At 39.0% G+C, this 23,115-nt stretch overlaps 1 protein-coding gene across 1 annotated transcript in view; it reads left to right on the top strand.

Annotated features, from left to right (window-relative positions):
* Nucleotides 1-294: 294 nt before the first annotated feature.
* MEGF9 (multiple EGF like domains 9) overlaps nt 295-23,115 on the top strand; it is an 89,906-nt gene continuing 67,085 nt past the window's right edge. The window contains exon 1 of the mRNA XM_045840257.1: nt 295-1,059. Coding sequence (XP_045696213.1) covers nt 462-1,059 — 598 coding nt within the window. The 5' untranslated portion in view covers nt 295-461. The remainder of the gene's footprint in view (nt 1,060-23,115) is intronic.

Genomic DNA, 23,115 nt, shown 5'->3' with positions numbered 1-23,115 from the left:
GACGACTTGGCCCAGTGTCTGCCGCGCGGGGCGCGTCCTTTGTCTGCTCCGCGGCGTCCGGTGCCCGAGGCCCGCGCCCCGCTTCTTGGGTAGACAAAGCCCGGGCTGCCGCGAGTCGGACCTACTGGAGCAAGGCTCGCACCACCCTCCTCCCGCCTTAGCACCGCCCTCTCCCCTTGACGCCCTCTGATTGGTCGGAGAGGCTACAAAGAGGCCGGAGAGCGACTGGGTCACGTGGGCCAGCGCGGCTTCTCATTGCTCAAGAGAGGCTGCCAATCGGAGAGGGCGGGCTGTCCGCGCCCGGCCAAGTCGTTCCCTCCGTGCTGGGGCCCGCCCGCGGGGCCGGCCGCCTGTCAGAGGGAGGTGGCGATGGTGCGCCCGGTGGCGGTGACGGCTGCGGCGGCTTCCCCGGTCCGAGTGCAGGGAGGAGAAGATGACTGACCAGCCGACTGACTGAATGAATGAATGGCGGAGCCGAGCGCGCCATGAGGAGCCTGCCGAGCCTGGGCGGCCTCGCCCTGTTGTGCTGCGCCGCCGCCGCCGCCGCCGCCTCAGCCACCGCGGCGGGGAATGTCACCGGTGGCAGCGGGGCCGCGGGGCAGGTGGACGCGTCGCCGAGCCCGCGGCTGGAAGGCGAGCCCACTCACCCTTTCTCTAAGGCGACGGCTCCCACGACCCACGCCCCGAAGACCGGACCTCCGCGCACTACCGTCCACCGACCCCTGACCGCATCCTCTTCAGCCCAGTCCCCGGAGACTACCCCTCCTCGGTCGACGGCCGGACCCGCTCTCACCACCTTACGGGCGCCGCTCGGCCGGTCGTCGACCACCCCTCCGGCGGTGGAACGCACTCCCACCGCCCCTCGGGCGACGACTAGACCTGCGCCCACCACCCTCCCGACGACCCCTGGCCCGGCGCCGACCACCCCGGTGGCGACCACCGTTCCGGCGCCCACCACGCCGCCGACCCCGACGACTCCCGTTCTCCCCCGGAGCAGCAGCAGCAGCAGCGTCCCGCCCACCCCACCTGCCACCGAGGCCCCCACGACGCCTCCCCCAGGTGAGTGGCAGCGCCTCCTCGGCGGGCAGGACCCTCCCAGCGGCCGCCCATCCCTGCCCCAGCGCCTGGCCTCTGGGACTGGGCTCCCGGCTGGAACGAGTCGTTTCTCGCCCCAGAGGCTCCCCAGGTTCCGACCCCCCCCCCCCAGCGGGAGGTCCGGGCTCCGGCGAGCCTGCTGCCCACCCCCCGCGCCTGGAAAGTCTTTTGCGCCCCCTGGGCTGGGCTTCCTCGCGAGGAGGGAGCCGCTGCGGGAGGCATCGCGCCTCCTTCCCCTCGGGGCTTTCGGGCCTTTGTCAGACGCCCGCTGCGGGCGCAAACTTCGCGGCTCCCGCCGCCGCCGCTCCGCCCGGGTTATTGGGGGAAGTTCCAGAGGCGGCACGGTGCCCCCTGCAACCCGCGGGCCGAAAGCCGAGCGCGAGGGATTCCTCCCGAAGCTCCGGTTTCCTGTCCATTTCTCCTCGTTTACATAAATATCAGAAGTGCATGGGACAGGTGGAAGGGATATTGAAAGCATTTTGTTTACAAAGTAGGACAGAGCACTTGGGGCCAAAAGGGGGAAAAAAAAAGAAACATTGTAATGCGTGTTTCCCCGCCATAAATGGATTCAGTCGGTCATTTGGGACAGGTGTGTATCTAGGTTGAGCACATTTATAAATTAGGTTAAATCCCTTCCTTGCACCATTTTTTTTTTTCTGGTCCCTTAACTACAAGGTCAGTATGTTTGGACAAATACACAATTTAAGCAGGGATGCCCTCCCCCTCCCCCCGCCCTTTTTCTCTCTTAAGCTAGTGTATTAGCTTTTGCTGATGCTGATAAATGCCAATTTCTGTTTGAGTCCACGTAGAAAACAAGGTTCTTCTTCCTGCTAGTTGAAGTCTTCAAGCAGAGTCAGAGACAGCTCCTCTGCTCTCCCCTTTTCCATCTGAAATGGTCTGGAACTGAGCAAATAAAACCTACCTTGTCCAAACCGTTTGCCTAGATGTGCCTTACATTAATGGATCTCTGACCTAATTCTTAGGCTCGGTGATCTACGGCGGAGTCAGGTATGGACTTTGGACTGTAACTGAGTTTGTAGAGAATTTCACCACATGACTATGAGCCTTAACAGTCTTGAATCTTGGGTTCAAGCTTGGCGTTGACATTCGTAGGAATGCAGATTATTTACTCATGAAAAGCCAAGTTTGCATCTCTTCTAGCTGGATTTTGACCGTAACCTTTTTTGGCCTTGTACGTAGAGACTGACCTATTACCGAGAGACAGGAAGCATGGTGGTTGAGGGTATGAACTCTGGAGCCTACTCTTACTTTTGAATCCTAGCTCTGCTCCTTATTAACCCTATAATCTTGGGCAGGTCTCTTAACCTTTCTTCATCTGTGAAATGAAAATAATAATAGTACTCACTTCATAGGATTGCTGTGAAGATTACATATGACTAGGCTCTTTTGGAGGGGGGGATAGTAAGCATTTGAGGAACCTAGTAGGGGCTTGTGGTGGTTTTTATTTGTTTTAGTAAAGCATATAGAAAAAGGATGAATTAGGTGTTCTGGAATTGGAAGCACACAGTAGCATTTAAGTAGCAAGATCACTTACTGAATGGTTAGTATATGATAAATAAGTCTGTGTAATGGATGTGTTTTACTTTTATTACTTTTGTGTTGTTATTTTTAAATCACAAAGTAACCATTACTTGCAAAAAAAATTACAAACAACCAGAAGTCCTCAAAGGAACAAGTGAAAGTCACTCCTTTACTGCCTCCAGGCTCCAGTCAGTCCCTAGAGGTTACCACTGTTAACAGTTTGATCTCTTTTCAGACATTCTTCTGGGCGGATATGAACATACACATGGATTTTTAAAAATAGTTTTTAAAAACTCAGCATGAAATAATTCTCTCTATATATTTTTGCAGCTTGCTATGTACACTTAACTATGTATCATGGGCTCCCCCCATGTTAGTACCTAAGGTCTACCTTATTATTTTTTTTTACAGTTGCATTTTTTGTTGTAGGACTGTATCATAATTTAACCAATCTCTTATTATGGACACTTGGGTTGCTTCTGCGCTTCACTTTAAAAAGCACAGAGAAGAATGTGTTCTTGTCAAGTCCATCATATATATTATATTCTCTAATACTTTGGCTGGAGTTCATCCACTCCAAATGAATTTTAGATAAAGTGAAGCTGGATTGATTATATTTGCAATCCAAACTTTTCAAGGCTTTTCATGGATTAAAATATACCTATGTCTGCAGGGGTCTGGGTTTCAAAACTTTTAGGAGGATGCCCACCTTCAGAAGCTCTGTGTTTTAAATTTTCCATAGTTTGTACTTTTCTGTGAATTCACCGTGGACTGCCTCTGTCTAGTTCTCAGCATATTAGTAGGCAGTTGTAGCTTTACAGTGATATAATCAGGTGTGACCTTTTTATCTGAACATGGGTTCTAGTTTACTTCAAACAGTAAACACATCCCTCTGACCCAAGGAGAACTTCTACCTGAATTTGAGAGACCTAGTTTGGCTTGTGAAGTTGGAGTCTTGGCATCCGGGAAGATGGTTGTACAGGGTGTTTCATTTTAATGTTCCTCTAACGACTGAGTGTGTTTGATAATGTGTTATGTGATGGGATGGGTCTTCTATCTGCCCTTTGAATTAGTAAGAATTTCTCTTGTGAAGGTCTAGCGGAGAGCTCTTGCCTGCCCCTCAGTTATGGCCCTCTTTTATTTGCAGGGACAACTGATCGCAAACTGAAACTAATTGCCCAGCGAGCAGTCACTTTCCTCCCGCAGACCTGGCAAAACATTTGGCTGATTGGTTGGCTGGGTAGGACATTTTAAGGAGGGTGAAGGGAGAGGCTGTGACACTATAGAATAATAGTTATATCAGCAGTAAGAGACTAAGCTGATGACAAGTGTTTGATTTTTGAAGTTACAGGCCTTTAATGCATCTATTTGACAGACCTGGAGCCCTTATTCTCTGCTATTAAGGTTCTAGTGGAGATGCAAGAAGGAAAAAAAAAGATCCCGTGCCTCTGTCTGATTGTGGCAGGCAAGATTGAATGGGGGACTTCAGGAGAAAAAAATAAGGACCTTTAGGGCCAGATGGAACATTAACACTACCTTCTTCTGTGGCTCTACATTTTAGGAAATACTTCCATGGACTTAGCTGAAATATTTCTCTCTGTAGTTACACAGACTGGTTCTCGTTCTGCCCTTTGGGGCCATGCAGAATAAGTCTGCTCTCTCTGTGCCATGACAGTTCTTCAGGGATTTGGGGACAGTGATCATGTTCCCTCTGAGTCTGGACTAAATACCTTCGGCTCCCTCAACTGTTCTTTATGTGACATGGTTTCAGATTCCCTCACTACCTTGGTCATCCCTCTTCTGGACTTTTTCAGTCTTTCTGTGTCTCTCCCAAAGTGTCTCTCCCAAAGTTCAACACAGAGTTGAACATAATAGTCCAGATGAGCTCCAACTAGCTGTAGCAGAGAGGGCAGTTACCTCGTTCTTTCTGGATGCTGTTCTACTGTTGATGTAGTTGTTTTTAATCAGTAGCTTTTTTGGCAGCCACACTATGTTGTTGACTCATCGAGTCCATTAAGATAGTTGTTTTGTTTTGTTTTGTTTTGTTTTTGTTTTAACGTGCTAGATGAGTCTTCCTTCATTCTGGATTTGGAAATTCTTGTTATTTTTTAAAGTATAAGCTGAGACATTTGTCAAACATTTAAGATCTATTATGCTAGGTTCAGGCCATCCTTTTAGATCCCAGGTCTGTCAGTGGACCCCACCCAGTTTATTCATATTCACCTACAGGGTGTTCCTATAGACAGAGTCTGAGGACAAGTTAGAGCAGGTTCTTCTTGCCTCATAGGGCAGAATAAATTTAGGGATGTTAAACAGTTTGGGAGGAAGGGAGAAATAGTTTAGATTAGTTCTCAAGGGTCTGTTCCAGCTCTATAGTTCTGTGATGATTTGGTATGCATGATTCAGGACACATTAATGTCCCCCAAAAAGCCTTAATCATCTACTTGTAATTGAAACTAAGAGAATAGGCTTTGTTTAAGCAAGCACTAAATTTAGAGTTCGAAAATCTGACTTCTGTGACCTGTATATAAAATATTATGACTGGGTTTTATTTGAAAGGAACGTTCTGGGAATGCAGGACCCACCTCACTGTACTGGGAAATATTTTCTTCATCCTAAAATTAGCTACTGCTAGGTTCAGGGTCTTATTTGCTTGTAGTTAGTTAAGAAGATGCCATTCATTTTAAAGAAATAGAAATTATTCAGGCTTCAAAGGTAATGTAGGTCCATAATCTTGTCTATGTGGGGCTGGATGTGTTTCACAATTTAGAACTTTTCAGGTTTTAGGAAGTTAATAAGTACACCAAAGTGAAGTTTGGGGCAACATATACAAACACATGAAAATATTTACATCAAAATGCATATATGTTCACACTGAGTAGTATAAATAAAGACTATAAATAGCCTTGTATTTGTTCAGCTCAGGTTTTGCTGCTAATTTTTTTTTTGCTAGAAAAAAATTGGTTTTTGGAGCTCCTGGTATTTAGCATCAGGTTTGAGGGACTGTGGACCACTGTAATAGTAATTGCAAATACACATAGTATTTACTGTATTAAAGGCAGTGTTCTAACTGCTTCACATATATGAATGTTTAATCTTCACAACTAGCTATAATAAAGTTATTATTATTCTCATTGGATAGATAAGGAAACTGAAATTCAGAGCAGCTCAGCTGTGGCAGAGCGTGGATTCAAACCTAGTCATTCTGGTTCCAGAATCTGTATTATTGGCATTTAAAGAAGTAGTTACATAGTAGAGAAGAGATGGGAACCATTTTGCTAAAATTATTGGTTCTTGGATACTAATCTGAAAAAATTTCCGCTCTCCTTTGGCAATTTCTGCCTTTACTCCACTGTGTACTATTCATTCACCTTCTCACATTTTCTGTTTACAATGTTTTACAGCTGTGATTTTAAGTTGTAGCTCTAATTCTTCCTTTGATTTGGTTCTACATGGTCTGTGATAGAGAAAACGTTGACTATGTAGTCTTTTTAGGATCAGGCCCAGGGACTTCTCCAATTCACTATATCTTATTCCTGGTCTAAATTCCTAGCTTTCTGTAGAAATTCCTTAGTCTGATTAGTTTCTGGGACAAAATAGTTAAAGTCTAGAACATTAAGTTTCTATTTTTCTGAATTATGTATATCCCCAGGAAGCCTTCTGGCTAGTTGACAATTTACACATTGATATAATCTATCTAGGTCTTTTTATCTTGATTTTTTAAAAGACCCATAAAATTAAAGTGTGCATTACTTTCATCTCAGCATTTCTGAACAAGTATATATTAACTTCCAGATGTCCCGGCACTCTTATAAAAAGAATGGAAGAAAAGTATCATGGTGCTGTTTTTTACTGATGGGTAAATTAGGGGCAAAGAGATTACCGCTCTAGGGCACTTCATAGATCAGAAGAGAATAGAAATATAAGATTGTGTTTGGCTGAAAGACGATGTTAGATGATATTGTAGTTATAAATTAATTTAATTTATGTTTTTTTGCCTTGATCTTGGTTTTTGTTTGTTTTCTTTAGATAGGCTATAAAACCCTTTATTACTAATGTTGAGACACCTTTTCTGTGGTCACTTAATCTTTTTTGAAGAATACATTTTGTTTTATCTACTTTTCACTAGAAAAAACTACCCTAATTGTACTGGTAACTTTGAAGGGAGATTTTAAAAAATTGTGATGAAAGAGATAAAGATGTCTGGATACTATGTATTTGGACTACAATAAAGGTTTACTCAAAATAATTGTCTTTTTAGATGTATCTAAGACATGTGATAAATTTGTGTTGAAATAATTCCTTGGTAATGCTACTGTTTCACAGATCATTGTTATTGTCAGGATAAATCTTTCCCCATTACTTTTTCTTCATTAAAAATATCTTTCTTAAAAAAAATCTTTCTTTTATCCCCCCTGCTCATTTTTTCACTTTAAACTCCCTTATGTTTCTCTCACTCCTGTCTCTTATACTTAGCCTCATCCATTCTTTCACATTCTTTAAGGAATAAAATTATCCTCTCTATTTAACAATTTACCACTTTGTCCTCTTCAGTGCCTCCTCAAAGCCCAATTCTTCCAAGAAGTCTCTCTGGAGGAACAAAAGGTCCTTGAAGATGTCCTGGTGACGGGGTGCCCAGGGTTGAACACTTTGCACTCAGAACAAAACCTTTCTCTGTGACTTTGACTTTTTTCCTTTAAATTTGTTTTTAGTCTATTTAATTTAGATTATTAAGCCCACTTGATAAGAAAATGTCATCATTTATACAATATGCAGGACAGGGTATTCTCTCTTTTTGAAAAAAAAAGATAAGAAAAAATGAGAAAAAAAGATTTTGTTTTTGCTCTGGGATCTTCTTAATTGCCCAGCTTCCCCCTTCTCCCCCTATTCTCTTAAGTAACAATACAGAAAAAACTATCATAACAGAAGTTACCTGTCTCAATTAAAAAAACTCAAGTACTTTGAGTAAGTAGCAAATTTCTTTTTCTGTTTATGAATGCAGCATGAGCTGTATTTTCAAGGTAGGTCGATTTGGGCTGCATACCAGTATAAAGGGTTTAATTTGGTTGAGGAACAAATGTTTGACCTTTTGAATGACAGAATTTCCCCTGTAGAAATCTTATTAAAGTTAATAATGAACAGGATGCTTCTAATAATGAAAAAGTGTGCAGTGTTTTACAGTTTACAAGGTGCTCTTAGAATCTCTAAGACTTTGACATCCATATTTTGTTAACTTTTGGATATTATATGAGCAAATAAAGGCTTAGCTCCTGTTGGTACTTTTATTGGTGAATATTAACAAAATCTTTACAGGTTTTTGGTGGGGTTTCACATTGATATTTTGTATTTCAAACTGTTGTATTTTAAGTGTATTTCAGTAAATAAATTTGAATGTAAATCTTTGACTGGTTTAGCTACCCATATTTACAGGATGGGAAAAATGGTATTTGGAAAAGAAGATTGCATAGGCTTCATATTTTCCTTCCTAGACATTATATGGGGCTGAATGTTATGGAAGGAGCCCAGTATTCACTGAAAGCAAATGGTGCCCTGGCCAGGTGGCCCAGTTGGTTGGAGTATCTCCCATATACCAAAAGGTTTGCAGGCTTGGTTCTGGGTCAGGACACATACCCACATTGCAGGTTTGATCCCCAGTTGGGATACATATAGAAGGCAACGATCGATGTTTCTCTCTCACATCGATATCTGTCTGTCTGTCTGTCTGTCTCCCCTTCCATCCTTTTCTCCCTCCTTCTCTCTCTCTCAAAAAATCAGTAAAATATATCTTCGAGTGAGGATTTAAAATAAAGAAATGCTGATGGACATAACAAAGGAGAATTACAGAGCTTGATTGAGAGGTCTCATGTAAATCTCCCTTCAGATTGAAATACTCTTTACTTCTTTCCTAGTGTATGAAGCTCTTTGGAATTATCTTAACATTATTTTAGCTGCAGTACCTCAAATCAGTGTGCCAGTAGCAAGGAGGCATGGTACTCTCTCATTTCTCTTTTCTGGTCTAATACTTAACACTTTGTCAGGAAAGGTAATTAATATGAATTGAGAAATAGTACATGCCTAGTTACCAGGATTTAAAAAAATATACATCATGTTATTTAATTCTTCAACAATGCAGTAGTTAAATATTATTATGCTTACTTTATGGGTGGCAAATACTCAGATTTACAAATGTAAAGTAGCTTGCTTACAGCTATCAGGTTTATAAAGTCCGCAAGGGCAGGGACTTCTGTTTGTTTTGTTCACAATTATATCCCCAGTGTTCAGCCTAAAATAGATTCTCAATAAATATTTGATGATTGAATGAGTAAAAAAAAAGGAATTTGTTTGTAGCTACACTACAGTTACAGTGTATTCTTATGGAAGATAATCAATCTCATGGCCTTTCCCTTAGTTTAGAAATGAAATTTTCTTTTTCCCTTTGCTGCTTATGGCAAATAGAGTTCCTTGAAATCTGGCAAATTACATTATTTATTTATTATTTATTTTTTGTTACATAACTTCATCTCTTCTATTTTTTTAGTTAAAGGAAGATCAGCGATAGACAAACATTGGATGACTTTTGTAGAAAGAGCAGCTAAGTTGGAAAAGCTGAGCACTTGTCTGTAAGACATGGGACCCTAGGTTATTTCTCAGTCTTTTCACCAGTTCTGTGACCTTGGGCAAGTAATTTCATCTGTAAAATGAGAGAATGAGACTGGAGTTGTGGGTTTTAAACTGTATTATTTTGGGACCTAGGGTTCCGCAAATGTGTTTGGGAAGGCAGTCTAGGACAGTGGAAGCCCAGTGGGTAACTTCTGGGCCCTTCACCCACAAGTCTTGCCCCCACATCTCCACCCACACTTTAATCAGCTCAGTTCGCATGTGGTTTACATGCTGGGTTTCTTTCAGTAAAGATTTTTGAAATAGGAATTCTTCTACTCTACATTTTGTAATAAAGAAATTATAGTAAGTTATCGACTTACTATATTATGGATATAATACTTACATAACATGAGTATTATGCAGGCATTCAACATTCAAATACTTACATTATATTTAGTAGCATTGTACACAGGAGGGAAGAAATATACCAAAATGTTAAGTGGCTAAAGCTAAATAATGGGATCATGGGTCATTTTAATTGCCTTCTTTGTGTTTTTCTGAATTTTCCAATGAATATACCTAATTTTAACTTCTAATTATAAAAATAAATAAATGAAATGAAATAAATGTTGTGATAAGGTTGGTAAGCCTGTACTTGCATGAGATCAGGTTAGGTGATATTACCCAGGGCCACTTAACTATAATTTCTGCCATTGACTTAGCAATTCTGATTTGCATCAGAGATATTTGCTTAGTCTCAGTGAGCTGTGGTTCTGAAGAAAGGAGATTGCTGAAGACAATACCCAAGAAAGGAAACTTTCCTGAGGCCTGACAAATCTTAATCTTATGGTAGGGATGACATATGTAAGATTTGGTACCTTTGGGGAGGTTTAAGATCTTAGATGAGACTGAAAACAGAGTTGTCGTTTTTATCCATATTTTTCTGTTTTAAGAATTGAAAGCATGACTTAAAATTAATTGAAATAACTTATTAAAGTAGTTTATGTTTAAATTCTGCAAAATTGAATTTATGGCTTTGTTCACAGCCTTTCCTAATAGAAGATCTTTGATTAGATCTTTTTTTAAAGGTATAGAGCTCTCAAAAGTTTGGTTTTATCGGTCCTTACATTTTACAATTAGATCAGATAGGATTGCTTTTATACTGATAATATAACAGCTGTTTTATATGATATCCTTGCCAGGGGGAAAGCTAAGTTCTGAGGGAAAGGGAAATTTATTCAATTGGAAAAAGGAATGTATTCTGATTAGTCACAGGGAAAATGATAAGGAGTAGGAATGTTTTCAACCTGGTTAGAGAATGTTAAATAACCTTTATTTAGCAAGTTTTAGGCTGATTTTGAAAACTTTTGTTTCAGTCTTGCATGCTTCCCAGAAACTGGCACATTATCAGGGATCGTATTAGGTTTTTATTATTTATTTTTAAAAATCTGGTGTTTTTACTTGATGTATGTGAGCAAAAATAAGAGGTTAGGAGTAGCATTGCTAAGTATAAGGAGAACATCATATTCTCTATGACCACTTTAATTTTGGAAATGGTCCTCAAAGGTGAAATTCCTTTAAAAATATTCTAGGGAAAGTTTAGATGTTGGCATCTCGGAAGGAAATCGGGTAAATCGAGTAGCTTTTAGATTCTCTTCAGTCCTAGCTATCATTTATAGGGATATAATGGTAGTTTGGGAAGGGTTAATGGACATAATGGGGAATGAGGGGGGATGCTTGGTATTCCAACATATTTATCCTGTTTTATTTTTATTGAGGCTTGATTGGAGGAAGGCATTGAGCTTTTTCTGCCATAGATTTCTCATTTGACTTCAAATTCATTGTAATCCTACAGCATGTTTTGATTTATCTGTTCTACATGAACTGCATTAACAGTATGGCCCTGCCACCTATTGATGTTGTGTGGGTTAATGAATAGTTACAATGTATACCAAAAACACAAAGCGATCTAGCTGTTGGGTATTATTATACTAAACCGTTGGTATATTGCCTGCAAACCTATCCTGTTCAACTGGTTTTAGTTTTTAAGTTAGTTAGTTGTACCGACTTGTCCATGAAGGCAGAGGTGAATGGTCCAGCTAATCAGTGGAGTAGCAGTCAGGAGCACTAAATTCCATTCTTTATTTTCATTCACTTTGTGAGTTCTTGAGCATATTTTTAATGGCTCTGTGACTTAGTTTCTCTGACTGTAAAATAAAGCCTGTTACTTACTTCCAGTCTCCCAAGTTTTTTGATAAGTTACACATGTAAATTATGGTGGGCTTTTCTCAGACACAAAGGCTTTATAGAATTCAAACTGTTTTCTGGTATTCTTTCCTGATTGTATGGTTTAATAGCTTTCAGTGTAATGTGAACAAGATAGCTTTTGATTAAACACAACAAAGAAGCAAACATACATTTATAGGTGACTTCTTTATGCTAAAATATTTTAATGCTATTTTGTAGTTAACATATTTATGTAGTTTATACACAATTATATATTATGGTGTTTTCAAAAGATTTGGGATCCTTCAGTATTATTTTTCTTCCTGTACCACCTTGAGAAAATAAAATAATCCTTATATTAAACTCATAAAATAACTAAGTTGTGCTTTTGTAGATTTTAATATTATTTTTAGTTGAGCTCTGTAGAATGGGTTCTACTTAATCATTTTTATGACTATAAAATAATATATATTTTAGAAAATATAAAAAAATAAAGATAAAAAAATGAACCCAGATATAACTAAAGTTAATATTTTAGTGGTAACTACAGAATTTTTCTTACATTCTTATTTTAGCCCCCTCCCTACCACTGAGATATTTCTGTATTGCCTTCAAATTGCTATTTAATATAACATATTTCAAATATTATTCTTTAATGTAATATATTTCAAGTATTTTAACACTGTGAAATGGGACACTTTTCAAATGAAGTTGAAAGTAGTATTATTGGTGCTATTTTTATAACTTAAATGATCAAACTCTGAGCACTCATTATGTTCAAGTTACTATATTAAGTGCCTCCTAATAGTTACAGAAAAACTCTACCATAAAGCTTTTTAATCACTGACTGAGTTTAATATTTTGTTACTGCATACATTGCTTCATTTCTCACAGCAATAAGTGAGATCACTTATTTGTTATGAAAACAAAGGTGTGGTTTGGATTTAGTACTCTTCTGAAGTCAAGTATATAACAGATCAAAATGGGAAAAAACTAACCACATTTAAATTATTTGTTGCCCTGGCTGGTGTGGCTCAGTGGATTGAGTGCCGGCCTGTGAACTGAAATGTCACCAGTTTGATTCCCAGTCAGAGCACATGCCTGGGTTCTGGTCCAGGTCCTCATTTACAGGTGTGTGAGAGGGAACTGATTGATGTATTTCTCACACATTGATGTCTCTCTCTCTCTCTCCCTCCCTTCCCCTGTCTCTAAAAATAAATAAAATCTTAAAAAATAAATTAGTTGTCGTGTCACCGAAAAGAGCATAAATCTGTTTTGAATAGAAATCTCAGTCATATGATGCTTCACCTGAGACTTGGCACTCCTCGGCAGAACCAAACCAGTGACTATTTTTCTTGTCTGTTCCAGCGTAAGCGTGGTATCTGTTGGGTTCCAGTGGGCCCCGGCAGCCTAAAGCAGCCTGGAACCAAGCCAGGCACCTAGTATTTTCAGTTCTGTGATGGGAGAAGTCAAGGTGCCCATCTGCCTAGCTCATACAGTGCCAAAGAAGGCCTAGGTGCTGGGCTAGAGAATATGCTAAAATATGGCTCTGGCATTCAGGACATTGATAATCTGTTTTACACAATGACCTCTATTCTCTGCAATTTGTAAAGAAAAGGCTATAACTTTCAAATGGAAGCAGTAACAAACCATAGTGTTATTGAGATAAGATTAAAGTATTAATGAACATAAACCATTTCAGACGTGCTTAATAATCAGCACATAGTAACACTCAAAGTTAGCTGTCATTATTATTAGTAGTTTTTGTTATCTATTCACAGTGTTTGAAAATAGAAAAAAATTGGTCAATTCTAGATTAATACAGTTATGAGCTTTCTTGAAACACTCTGTAGACTGGCAACACATTGGTAATCAGGGAGACCTGCACATTGTTACAGGTCAGCCTAACAGGTGGTTCTAAGGTGCAGAGTGGGACCAATAAGCTTGACCACATCCTATTCTGTCACAGTGGTCCAGGTGATGCCACATTATCCTGTGACATGTTGCAGATACAATAGTAATGGCACTGCTCAGTACTGGACTAAAGGGAAGCTATTTTCAAAAAGCAAATGCAATTCCCTGGCTGGTGTAGCTCAGTGGCTTGAGTGCAGGCTGCGAACTAAAGGATCACCGGTTTGATTCCCAGTCAGGGCACATGCCTGGGTTGCGGGCCAGGTCCCCAGTGAGGGCCACGTGAGGGGCAACCACACAGTGATGTTTCTCTCCCTTTCTTTCTCCCTCCCTTCCCCTCTCTCTAAAACTAACTAACTAACTAAATAAATAAATAAGTAAATCTTTTAAAAAAAGCAAATGCAAAAATAGGGCTCCACGAAGCAGCCATTGCCCAGTTCTGGCAGATGTTTTATAGGAATCTGGGATCTTTTGTAGATATCAGGCCCTAGCTGCAAATGACCTGGTAAAGTGAAAGCAAGGCTGGGCTATAGAAAGACATGAACACTCAATTTTGTATTGGTTACACATTGATATTTTTGAGAGCCTACCAAATACAACATGCTCATACACAGTGCAAGTCATAATAGCCTCCCTGGGCTTCTATACCATGGTCTGTAACTTGAGTATAATATTACCAACCTAACAGGGTTCTTGAGTGTTGACCTAGAATTGAAACCCAGCTGTCTGACTTAAAAGTCTGTGCCCTTTTTTTCTTTTGACTAAACCGTGCTGCATTGCCAAAGCAGATGGGAGTAGCTGAAAATGAAATAAAGCAGTGGTACAGAGCACATTTAGGGTTCTGTTTTTATTGCTTCTCCTAACCGCCCCCAGCAAGCCCATACATTGTCCTTCTAAGCACTCATTCTGAATTACACAGTGACTCAGGTTTGATTTCAGTAGCTACTGTGAAAACCAAAATTAGATCAAAGTGTGTTTCTCAGAGGTAGATATGGGTGTGGAGTGGAGATGGGGAGAGATGATAATAATGGAAATTAGTCGAGAATAAATAGGTAGACAACCATGATAAATGTAAAGCGGAACTGAACAGTAACTCTGAGGTTGTCTGCTCAGCGCCAGAAGGATTGGTGCTAACAGAGACTGTAATGCTTATTAGCATTTGGCAAGAAATACCACACACTGCAAAATGGTAGTATTGATTGTTCTTAACAATAAAGCCTTTCATCTTTGACTTAATAGGGACTCTAGAGCAAGATGCTGGTGCAAGACAATATGTTGTAAAAAGTAGTAGGTGATAATTTGATTTTGTAAAAATCATAGAATCTCAGGCTTGCAAATGTAATTCATCATTCTGCCAGTTATCTGAGAATGCATCCCCCCATTTTATAAACTTCCTTCGTTACTCAAAGATCAGACAAAGGAGAAACTATTATTTTATGTATAGACCCAGCTACTTCTTTCTGATTCAGTTGCAAAATATATTGACAGATGATATACACAGTTTTGGAGGATTTGTATTTATTAGAAAGAATTAAATAACTTTAGTTTGTATGGCATAAGGACTCAACAATAACATCCTACAGGTCAAACTGTACAACTATAGCTGTGGAGAATACATATGCAGTGCACAACCTGGCCATATAATTCTCCTAGTTAGTAATTTAATATGATAATTATACTTCAGTATAAGTCTCCTATTTAGTCACATAAGTGATTCCAGCCCATAATGCTTAAGTTTCTTAATATGACTTGATTTCCCTGTAAATTCCCTGTAATAATTTCCCTGTAATTTCCCTGTAATAATCTCCTACCACCCTTTTCCTAATGCTCTAAACTTCAGCACAAATTGCTTATATTTCCCCACAAATATCATGCTTATTATTATTAATAAAGAAATAGTCTATGTGAGATACTAAGGGCTTTAAATGAATTATCATGACCTTACTTAATTCTCAGAGAACCTAACAAGAATATGTATTTTAATTCCCACTTTACTAAGTAGAAATTGGTTCTTTGAGAGATTAAATACAGTACATTGAGCAAGGTCTCATAGCTAGTAAAATGTAGAACCTTGATTCAAATTCAGGTCTATGTAGTTTCAAAGCCTCCTCTCTTAATCAGTAGGCTAACTGGCCTGCAGTTACTTTGCTTATGCTCTTCCCTCTGCCTGGAATTTCCTTCTCTTCAGTTTTAATAAGGGCCTTAATTGTAATAAACAGAAATGGCATTTATTAAAAGGATATTGAAGAGTTCACAGAGTCTCCTAGGGGACCAAATTCAGGACATGGAGCTAGACATAATGCCCTGTTGTGTTGCAGAGAATTCCACTGAAAATGCCACTGATACCATGACTGAACATTAGACGCTGTAGTTGCACACATTGGGTACTGGATACAATAAGTACAACAAGTACTGCTACATTTTATCATACGGCAGCCGTCTTCCCTCTGCCCCTAGGGCCTCATGCTCCCTGCTTTGAATCATATGTTTCTAATTCCAAGCCAGGTGAGGGTGCTTGTGATTGCTAAGAGCCTCAATCACTTGTCCATGCACTTGAGGTAGGGAAAGCAGGGGAAAAAACAACCTGGCATTATGAAGTTTTGTGGTGGGATAGCAAAGCTTCAAAGATTGAGAATTTCCTCAAATAGGAAGAAATTCTGAAATAGTAGGAAATCAGACTGTGATACTAAGCTGCCAAAAAGAATGACGCAGATGTCTACCACATCCCTTTCTTTGCCTGACAAACTTGTCTTTGAAAAACATCCATGCCGCCTCCTATACTCTTGTAGCTTATATAATATTACTGTATATATTATATTTTTATTATTTGATTTTTAAGAATTCTTCTTTTGAAGTATTTTTCTATGTATCTGACTCTATACTTTGTTCTCAAGTAGCTTATTGATGTTTGTACTCAAACATCTACCTAGGGCAGTGTTCAGCACATAGTAAGTACTCAATGAATAGTTGAACTGAACATAAATCCTCCCCCTGCCACCACTCTTAGAATGTAAGTTCCATAAGGGCAGGGATGTTTGTCTCTCCCCCTGCCCCCACTATATGCCCAGCACCTAGATTAACTCCTAGCATCTGATAGGACCTCAGCAAATATTTATTGAATAAATGGATACTCCTACATAGTTAATTATTTATTTCTGAGAATGATATGGTCAGGTAGACCTTAGATCGTGAATGGCAGATTCAAAGAACTGTATGATATTTTCCAAATAGACTGCATGTTACAATAAGAGGCTAGACACTATCTCATTCATCTCTTGTTATCTCTTCCTCCTATCCAGAAACATGACCAGAAAAGAGCAACTTGGAAATTTGGAATTCTTTCCCAGACCTATCACCATAATCACTAGCCACAAAAATGGCCTACAATGCCATACCTGCTTGACGTAAAACATATTTTTGTTGTCTCCTATTGTATAACCAGCTATATCCAGAGATTTCATCTATCCCTGGAAGAAAAGACAGTTGGGCAAACTATCTTGTATCTTGTTTTTACAAGTATAATAACCTAGGACAGCAGCATTCTACTTTAAAGGAATGAGGAAATGAAAGCCCATAATTGTGAAATTATTTGTACAAAGCCAGTAGAGTAGCAGAGATATTCTGTAGATTGGAGTTGTGTAGTTTTTAGAGGTTAGCTTTTTGGAGGGAACATAGCACAATTACGTCAGTTTGAAAGAGAACTTTTGTTCAAGCTAACTAAAGAATCATTATATATTAGTGATAACAATCATCTCTGGAATCAGACTGCCTGGATTTGAGTCATTTGCTCCACTACTTACTACCTCTGTGACCTTGGGCTGTGCCTTAGTTTTCTCATCTATAAAATGGGCATAATAATAGCATCTACCTCACAGCGTTATTTTAAGGATTAAATGAAACACTTAGAATGCCTGGCATAAGTAGGCTTTCTAAATGTTAGCTGTTCTTTGTAGTGTTATATTTTGAATATCTATTTACTTTTCACTACTTCCATTCTTTTTTATTCTTCACTATCTCTAATCTTTTCAATTGTGAATTAGTAGTGTTACAGTATATTACAGAGAACCTGAATCTGAGATGAAGTTGTTTGCCCAATAGTCACATAGCTGTGAAGTACTAGTTAGCTGAGATTCAAAACCAAATCTGTTTCATTTCTGAAGCTCTTCCTATTGTGTTAAATTAACATGTTAAAAGTAGATTGAGTTTAGTGTGCTCTACTAATAGCTTTCTAGCCACTGTTGTTAATTTTAATGCATCTTTTTCTTTCTACCACCTTCTCTCTCTTTTCTGATTTTTAGTCATTATTTTTCTCTCCATACCATAGATTTATTTACTACCCTTATTGCTTTTCCTTTAATTCTTTGGATTTGTAGTAGGAAGTATGTACTTTACCTGAAAGACCAAAACATATCCTCATATACTACTATGACTGTTTATTTTAAAATTACTTTCATTTTTTGTTAGCCTTGTTGATCTGTACATTAGTAGGTTTCCAGAAGAGAAGACAGATATCTGCTATGAGTCAGGTAAGTAATTTTATACATTAGGTAGGATGGCACTTAAGGGAAAATTGCATAATTCCAAAAATTTAGGACCATTTCAGTCAGTGTAAAAGATCACACACAATTTTGTCAGAAGCAGAGGCAATATCAAATAATGATATTGAGTTGCTACAAAAACTTTGCTACTAGGTGCTTTTCTGTGTATTATCATTGCTGGACTTTTGCATAACATTTCTGTTGAGAATTCCAAATGGGCTCGATATTTGTTGCAAAAAAATATGTTTACATAAACTTACTGTCTTAGAGAATTATCTCTCAGCATATGATGTTTTTGTTAACAACAGAACTTTTCACAGTTATCAGAAAATGAGGATTTATCTTTGCTATATTTCTTTTAGTTGATAATCTCCCATTATAGAACACTCAATTAGAAATGCACATACTTAAAATCAGTGATTAAACGGTCTTCAAGGACTAAAGCCACAAGTATCAGGAAGCTATTACTTTCTATTTCCTTATTGCTTAATTAATCTTCTTTTTTTTTCCAACCAGAGATTTCAGATCCTCTTTTCACTTGATTTTTTTTTTTGTCTCACTATGTTCAAACTGGCCTTCAACTGTGTTTTGGTAATATGTTCAGCTTAAGATTTCACATTCATTTTTACCTAAGTAATAGGGAGAAGGGTATGTCAGTAAGTTTACAGTGGGCCTTCCACGTTAACAAAATAAGGTTCCTTTATTTGTTTGTCAGATCTTTGTTAATGACTTGCAATGCACCTAGTGCTGGGGTAGAGAGATGCTGCAGAGACAAGTAAGAGTTTCTGTTCTTGAGAACATAGTGGAAAACACAGAAAGTCAGACTACAGAATCATAAGTTCCATCACAGTGGTATGCACATGCTACAAGAGCAAAGAGCTCCTCACCAAGACTTTTTTTGGGGGGATGCAGGATAATGTCAGAAAAGTCTTTTTTGGAGGAAGCGTTCTCTGAGCTGACACTTGAGGTGGAGGAGGGGGAGGCCACTCTAGGAAAAGGGAACAACATGTGAAAAAGTACAGAGGTAAGAAAGCACATGCACAGCCTGTTCAGGGAACCGAAGACCTGAGTGGTTCAAGTAGGGGAGGAGAGATATGGGAGGGTAGTACAGGGAATGGTGAAATGTGAAGCTGACATTTTTAGCAGTTGTGAAATAATGAGGTGCTTTATATATCATGCTCAGAAATTTATTCCAAAAGCAACAAAGGAGTATAAGCCACAAGTGACATGGGAAGGTTTGTGTTTTAGATCAGTCTGTAAACTACAGTGCACTCCTGAAAGAGTAAATGATCCCCAGCAAAGATAATTAGAGGCCACTGACTCTCTCTAAACTTTTTTCCAGCATTAATTTTGGATTAAAGGGTTTACATGCAAAGATAATGTAAGAATAGGAGGGGGACATGAATTAGTGTTCTGTCCTCTCTTATTAAGCAAACATTTGAAACTGATTTCGCTTGTTGGTATAACATATAGACTTGACAAATAAAGCCAGCAATTGATGCTGGATCTCTTAATGGACCTGCTGTTAGACTGAACAAACCTAAGTGTCTCCTGTGTGCCAGGTACTGTGCTAGGAGCTAAGGATAGAAGGATGAATGACTTACGAATTTACAGTCTAATGGAAGGACAGAATTGTATGTAAACACTTTAGGATACTTATGTATTAGGTTACATTTTCACTTTTCATCCCTATCTCAAGCCTTCAAAGTATGGGTGAGGAAAGCAAGGATAAGAGAGATTTTTCCTTTCAGCTTTTTTGTCATATAATTGACATATAACATTGTGTAAGTTTAAGATGTACAATGTGATGATTTGATACACATACATATTGCAAAATGTTTACCCCAATTAAGGTTAGTTCACATATCCTTCACCTCATATAATTATTATTTTATTATTCTTGTTGCTGTGGTGAGAATGTTAAAGCTGTACTAAGAGAGGTGTTTGATTTAGTCAAGGTCATGTAATAATGAATGGTACTAGCTATAACTCAATATTTGATCTACCTACCTTCAAATGTTTTCCATTCCCTCCCCACCATATATACTGCTTCCTCTGATAGGCAATGCACGTATATTTTGAGCCTAGAATAGTTTTTTCTCTTTTCTCTTAATTCTTTCCAACACTGAAACCAGTATGTTGAGCCTCAAAGCATCTAGTCATTGGTGATTTATTTATTCATTTATTTTTAAATTACAGTTTATTGATTATGCTATTACAGTTGTCCTGATTTTTACCCCTTTGCTCCCCTCCACCCAGCAACCCTGCTTCTGCAATGCCCCCTACAATTGTTCATGCCCATGGGTCATGCATATAAGTTCTTTGGCTTCTCCATTTCCTATGCTGTACTTTACATCCCCATGGTTAATCTGTAATGCCTGTTTGTACTTCTTAAGCCCCTCATCTCTTCACCCATTCCCCCCATTGCCTCCTCCCATCTGGCAGCCATCAAAATGCTCTGCATATCCATGATTCTGTCTCTGTTATTCTTGTTTGCTTAGTTTTTTTATTTAATTGTTGATAGATATGTATTTAATGCCATTTTATTGTTCATAGTTTTAATCTTCTTTTTGTTAAATAAGTCCCTTTAACATTTCATATAATAATGGTTTGGTGATGATGAACTCCTTTAGTTTTTTCTTGTCTGGGAAACTCTTTATCTGCCCCTCGATTCTAAATGATAGCTTTGCTGGGTAGAGCAATCTTGGCTGTAGGTCCCTGCTTTTCATGACTGAATATTTCTTGCCAATCCCTTCTAGCCTGCAAAGTTTCTTTAGAGAAATCAGCTGACAGTCTCATGGGAATTCCCCTGTAGGTAAATAACTTTTTTTCTCTTGCTGCTTTGAAGATTCTCTATCTTCAACCTTTGGCATTTTAATTATGATGTGTCTTGGAGTGGGCCTCTTTGCATTCATCTTGTTTGGGACTATCTGTGCTTCCTGGACTTGCATGCCTGTTTCCTTCACCAAATTAGGAAAGTTTCCTTTCATTATTTTTTCAAGTAGATTTCTAATTTCTTGCTCTTTGTCTTCTCCTTCTGGCACCCCTTTGATGCGAATATTGGTCCTCTTGAAGTTGTCCCAGAGGTTGCTTAGACTGTCCTCATTTATTTGGATTCTTTCTTCTTCTTCTTGTCCTAATGGGTTGTTTTTTGCTTCCTTATGGTCCAAATCATCGATTTAATTCTTGGCTTCATCCACTCTACTCTTGTTTCCCTGTAAATTGTTCTTTATTGCAATTACTGTATCCTTTGATTCTGACTGGATGCTGCTAAGGTCCTCACTAAGTTTCTTATAGAAAAGTAGCTTGTTGGGCCTATAAGTTGTGCAGGGTGGAGTCTCTGGGGATCTCCAAGGCAGGTCAGTGTTAGCCAGGTTGATGGAGTCTCAGAAATGGCACCAGCTTGCCAGCTCTGTGTGGGGAGGGTTGAGAAAAGGGACAATGACCTCTGCTCTCCTTGATGCCAGACACTTCCAGCTCTCCCTATATACCACTGGTGCCTTTCAGTTGCCACCCCAGTGCTGCAGCCCAGAGGGAGTGAGTCTGAGTAGGTGAGCCAGTGTGTGGGTTCTTTAAGAGGAACTTCTTGGAGCTCCAGCAGTTTCTTCCATTGACTCAATCCCCACTGGTTTTTGCAGCCAGAAGTTACAGGGACTTATTTTCCTGACACTGGAACTCTGGGCTGGGGAAGCCTGGTGTGGGGCTGGGACTCCTGGCTCCCCAGATAGCCCTTCTGAATTTTTACCCACCACACGTGAGTGAGGAACCAACGTGTTCTGCATCTGTGCCCCTCCTACCAGTCTGCATGGATGTGGTTTCTTTAATTCTGCAGTTGTCAGACTTCCATTCAACTGGATTTCTGTTGGTTCTGAGTGATGGTTGTTCCATATTTTAGTTGTAATTTTGATGTGGTTGTGCAAAGAGGTGAGCCATGTCTGCCCATGCCACCATCTTTACTGGAAGCCCTCAAGTCCCTGGAGATTAAAAGTACAGGCTCTAAAGTCTGATTTCAAATCCCAGCTCCGTCTCTTACCTTTCTGTCAGTTGGTTTCATAGTGTTATGAGTACTGTTATGAGGTAATGTTTCTAAACCGCTTAAAATAGTGAAAGCACAGGGAAAGAATTCAATAAATGTTAGTTGTTAAAACTGTCTTTGAAATAGCAATTCATCTCTTTTTTTCCAAACATTCAGGAAATCTTGTTAAAGTGCATTTAAACCAACCTACCTGACTTAAGTTAATCTTGGTGAAGAGCTTTTGTTTAGGATGCATATTTAAAATTTGACCTCTTGTTCAGGGGATCAGTGAATGACTTTGCTATCACAAACAAAACTTGAGAAAATATGCCTGTGAAAGTAATGTAGACACTTAAGCCTTTTTTATTATGGAAAAATTTTTAAATACACAAAAGTTAACAGAATAGTGTAATGACTTCTCTCATACCTGTCACCCGCAGGGACAACCATCCATGCCAATCCTGCCTCATCCATTCCCCCAGCCTGCATTCCAGTATTATTTTGACATAAATTCCAGACATCATTTTATCTATGAATATTTCAGAATGTATTTCTAAAATATAAGGTTTCTCCTATTTTTCTTAAATAGCTACCTGTTATCATACCTAAACAAAAAAAAATTGAACAATTTCTTACCATCACTAAATACAGAATCAGCGAAATGCTTTCTTTATGATTAAGGGGAAAATCTTTTCTTTTTTACAAAAACTAAACCTATAGACTTGATTGATTATTTTTGGGGGAGAGATAATGGATATTGGTAGCTTCCTTGTTGTTTCTGACATTGCTAAATAACTTTGTATAGCCCAGCTGAAGATGAAAACTAGAAGATAAGGGCTCCTTGCATTGTTTGGGTAGGATTGGTTATACGTTAATATCCAGTTTTTACATGTGAGTAAACTGACTCAAAGAATAATTTGTCAGTGGTCATATAAACTGTAGACCACTTGAGCTGAAATTTGTCATTTGAACCATGCTCATTTCATAAATGTTTATTGAGTTCTTACTATTTATAATTCTTTGTAAATGTCTATGGCCCACATTATTTTTATAACAAGGCATTCTTCTTTTTGATCACTTAATTTCTTCCACCTTGTGTCGTCTTAGAATTTTGAAGTACTTCCCCCTCCTCTGTCCTATTCTAATTTTAAGCTGGTATAGTGACTTCAGGGCTAATACAGGGGGAAT

This window comes from Phyllostomus hastatus, unplaced genomic scaffold, assembly GCF_019186645.2.
Source record: "Phyllostomus hastatus isolate PE091 unplaced genomic scaffold, TTU_PhHast_1.1 phas_contig_34, whole genome shotgun sequence".
NCBI lineage: Eukaryota > Metazoa > Chordata > Mammalia > Chiroptera > Phyllostomidae > Phyllostomus > Phyllostomus hastatus.
This window is presented reverse-complemented; position numbering and strand designations above follow the sequence as displayed.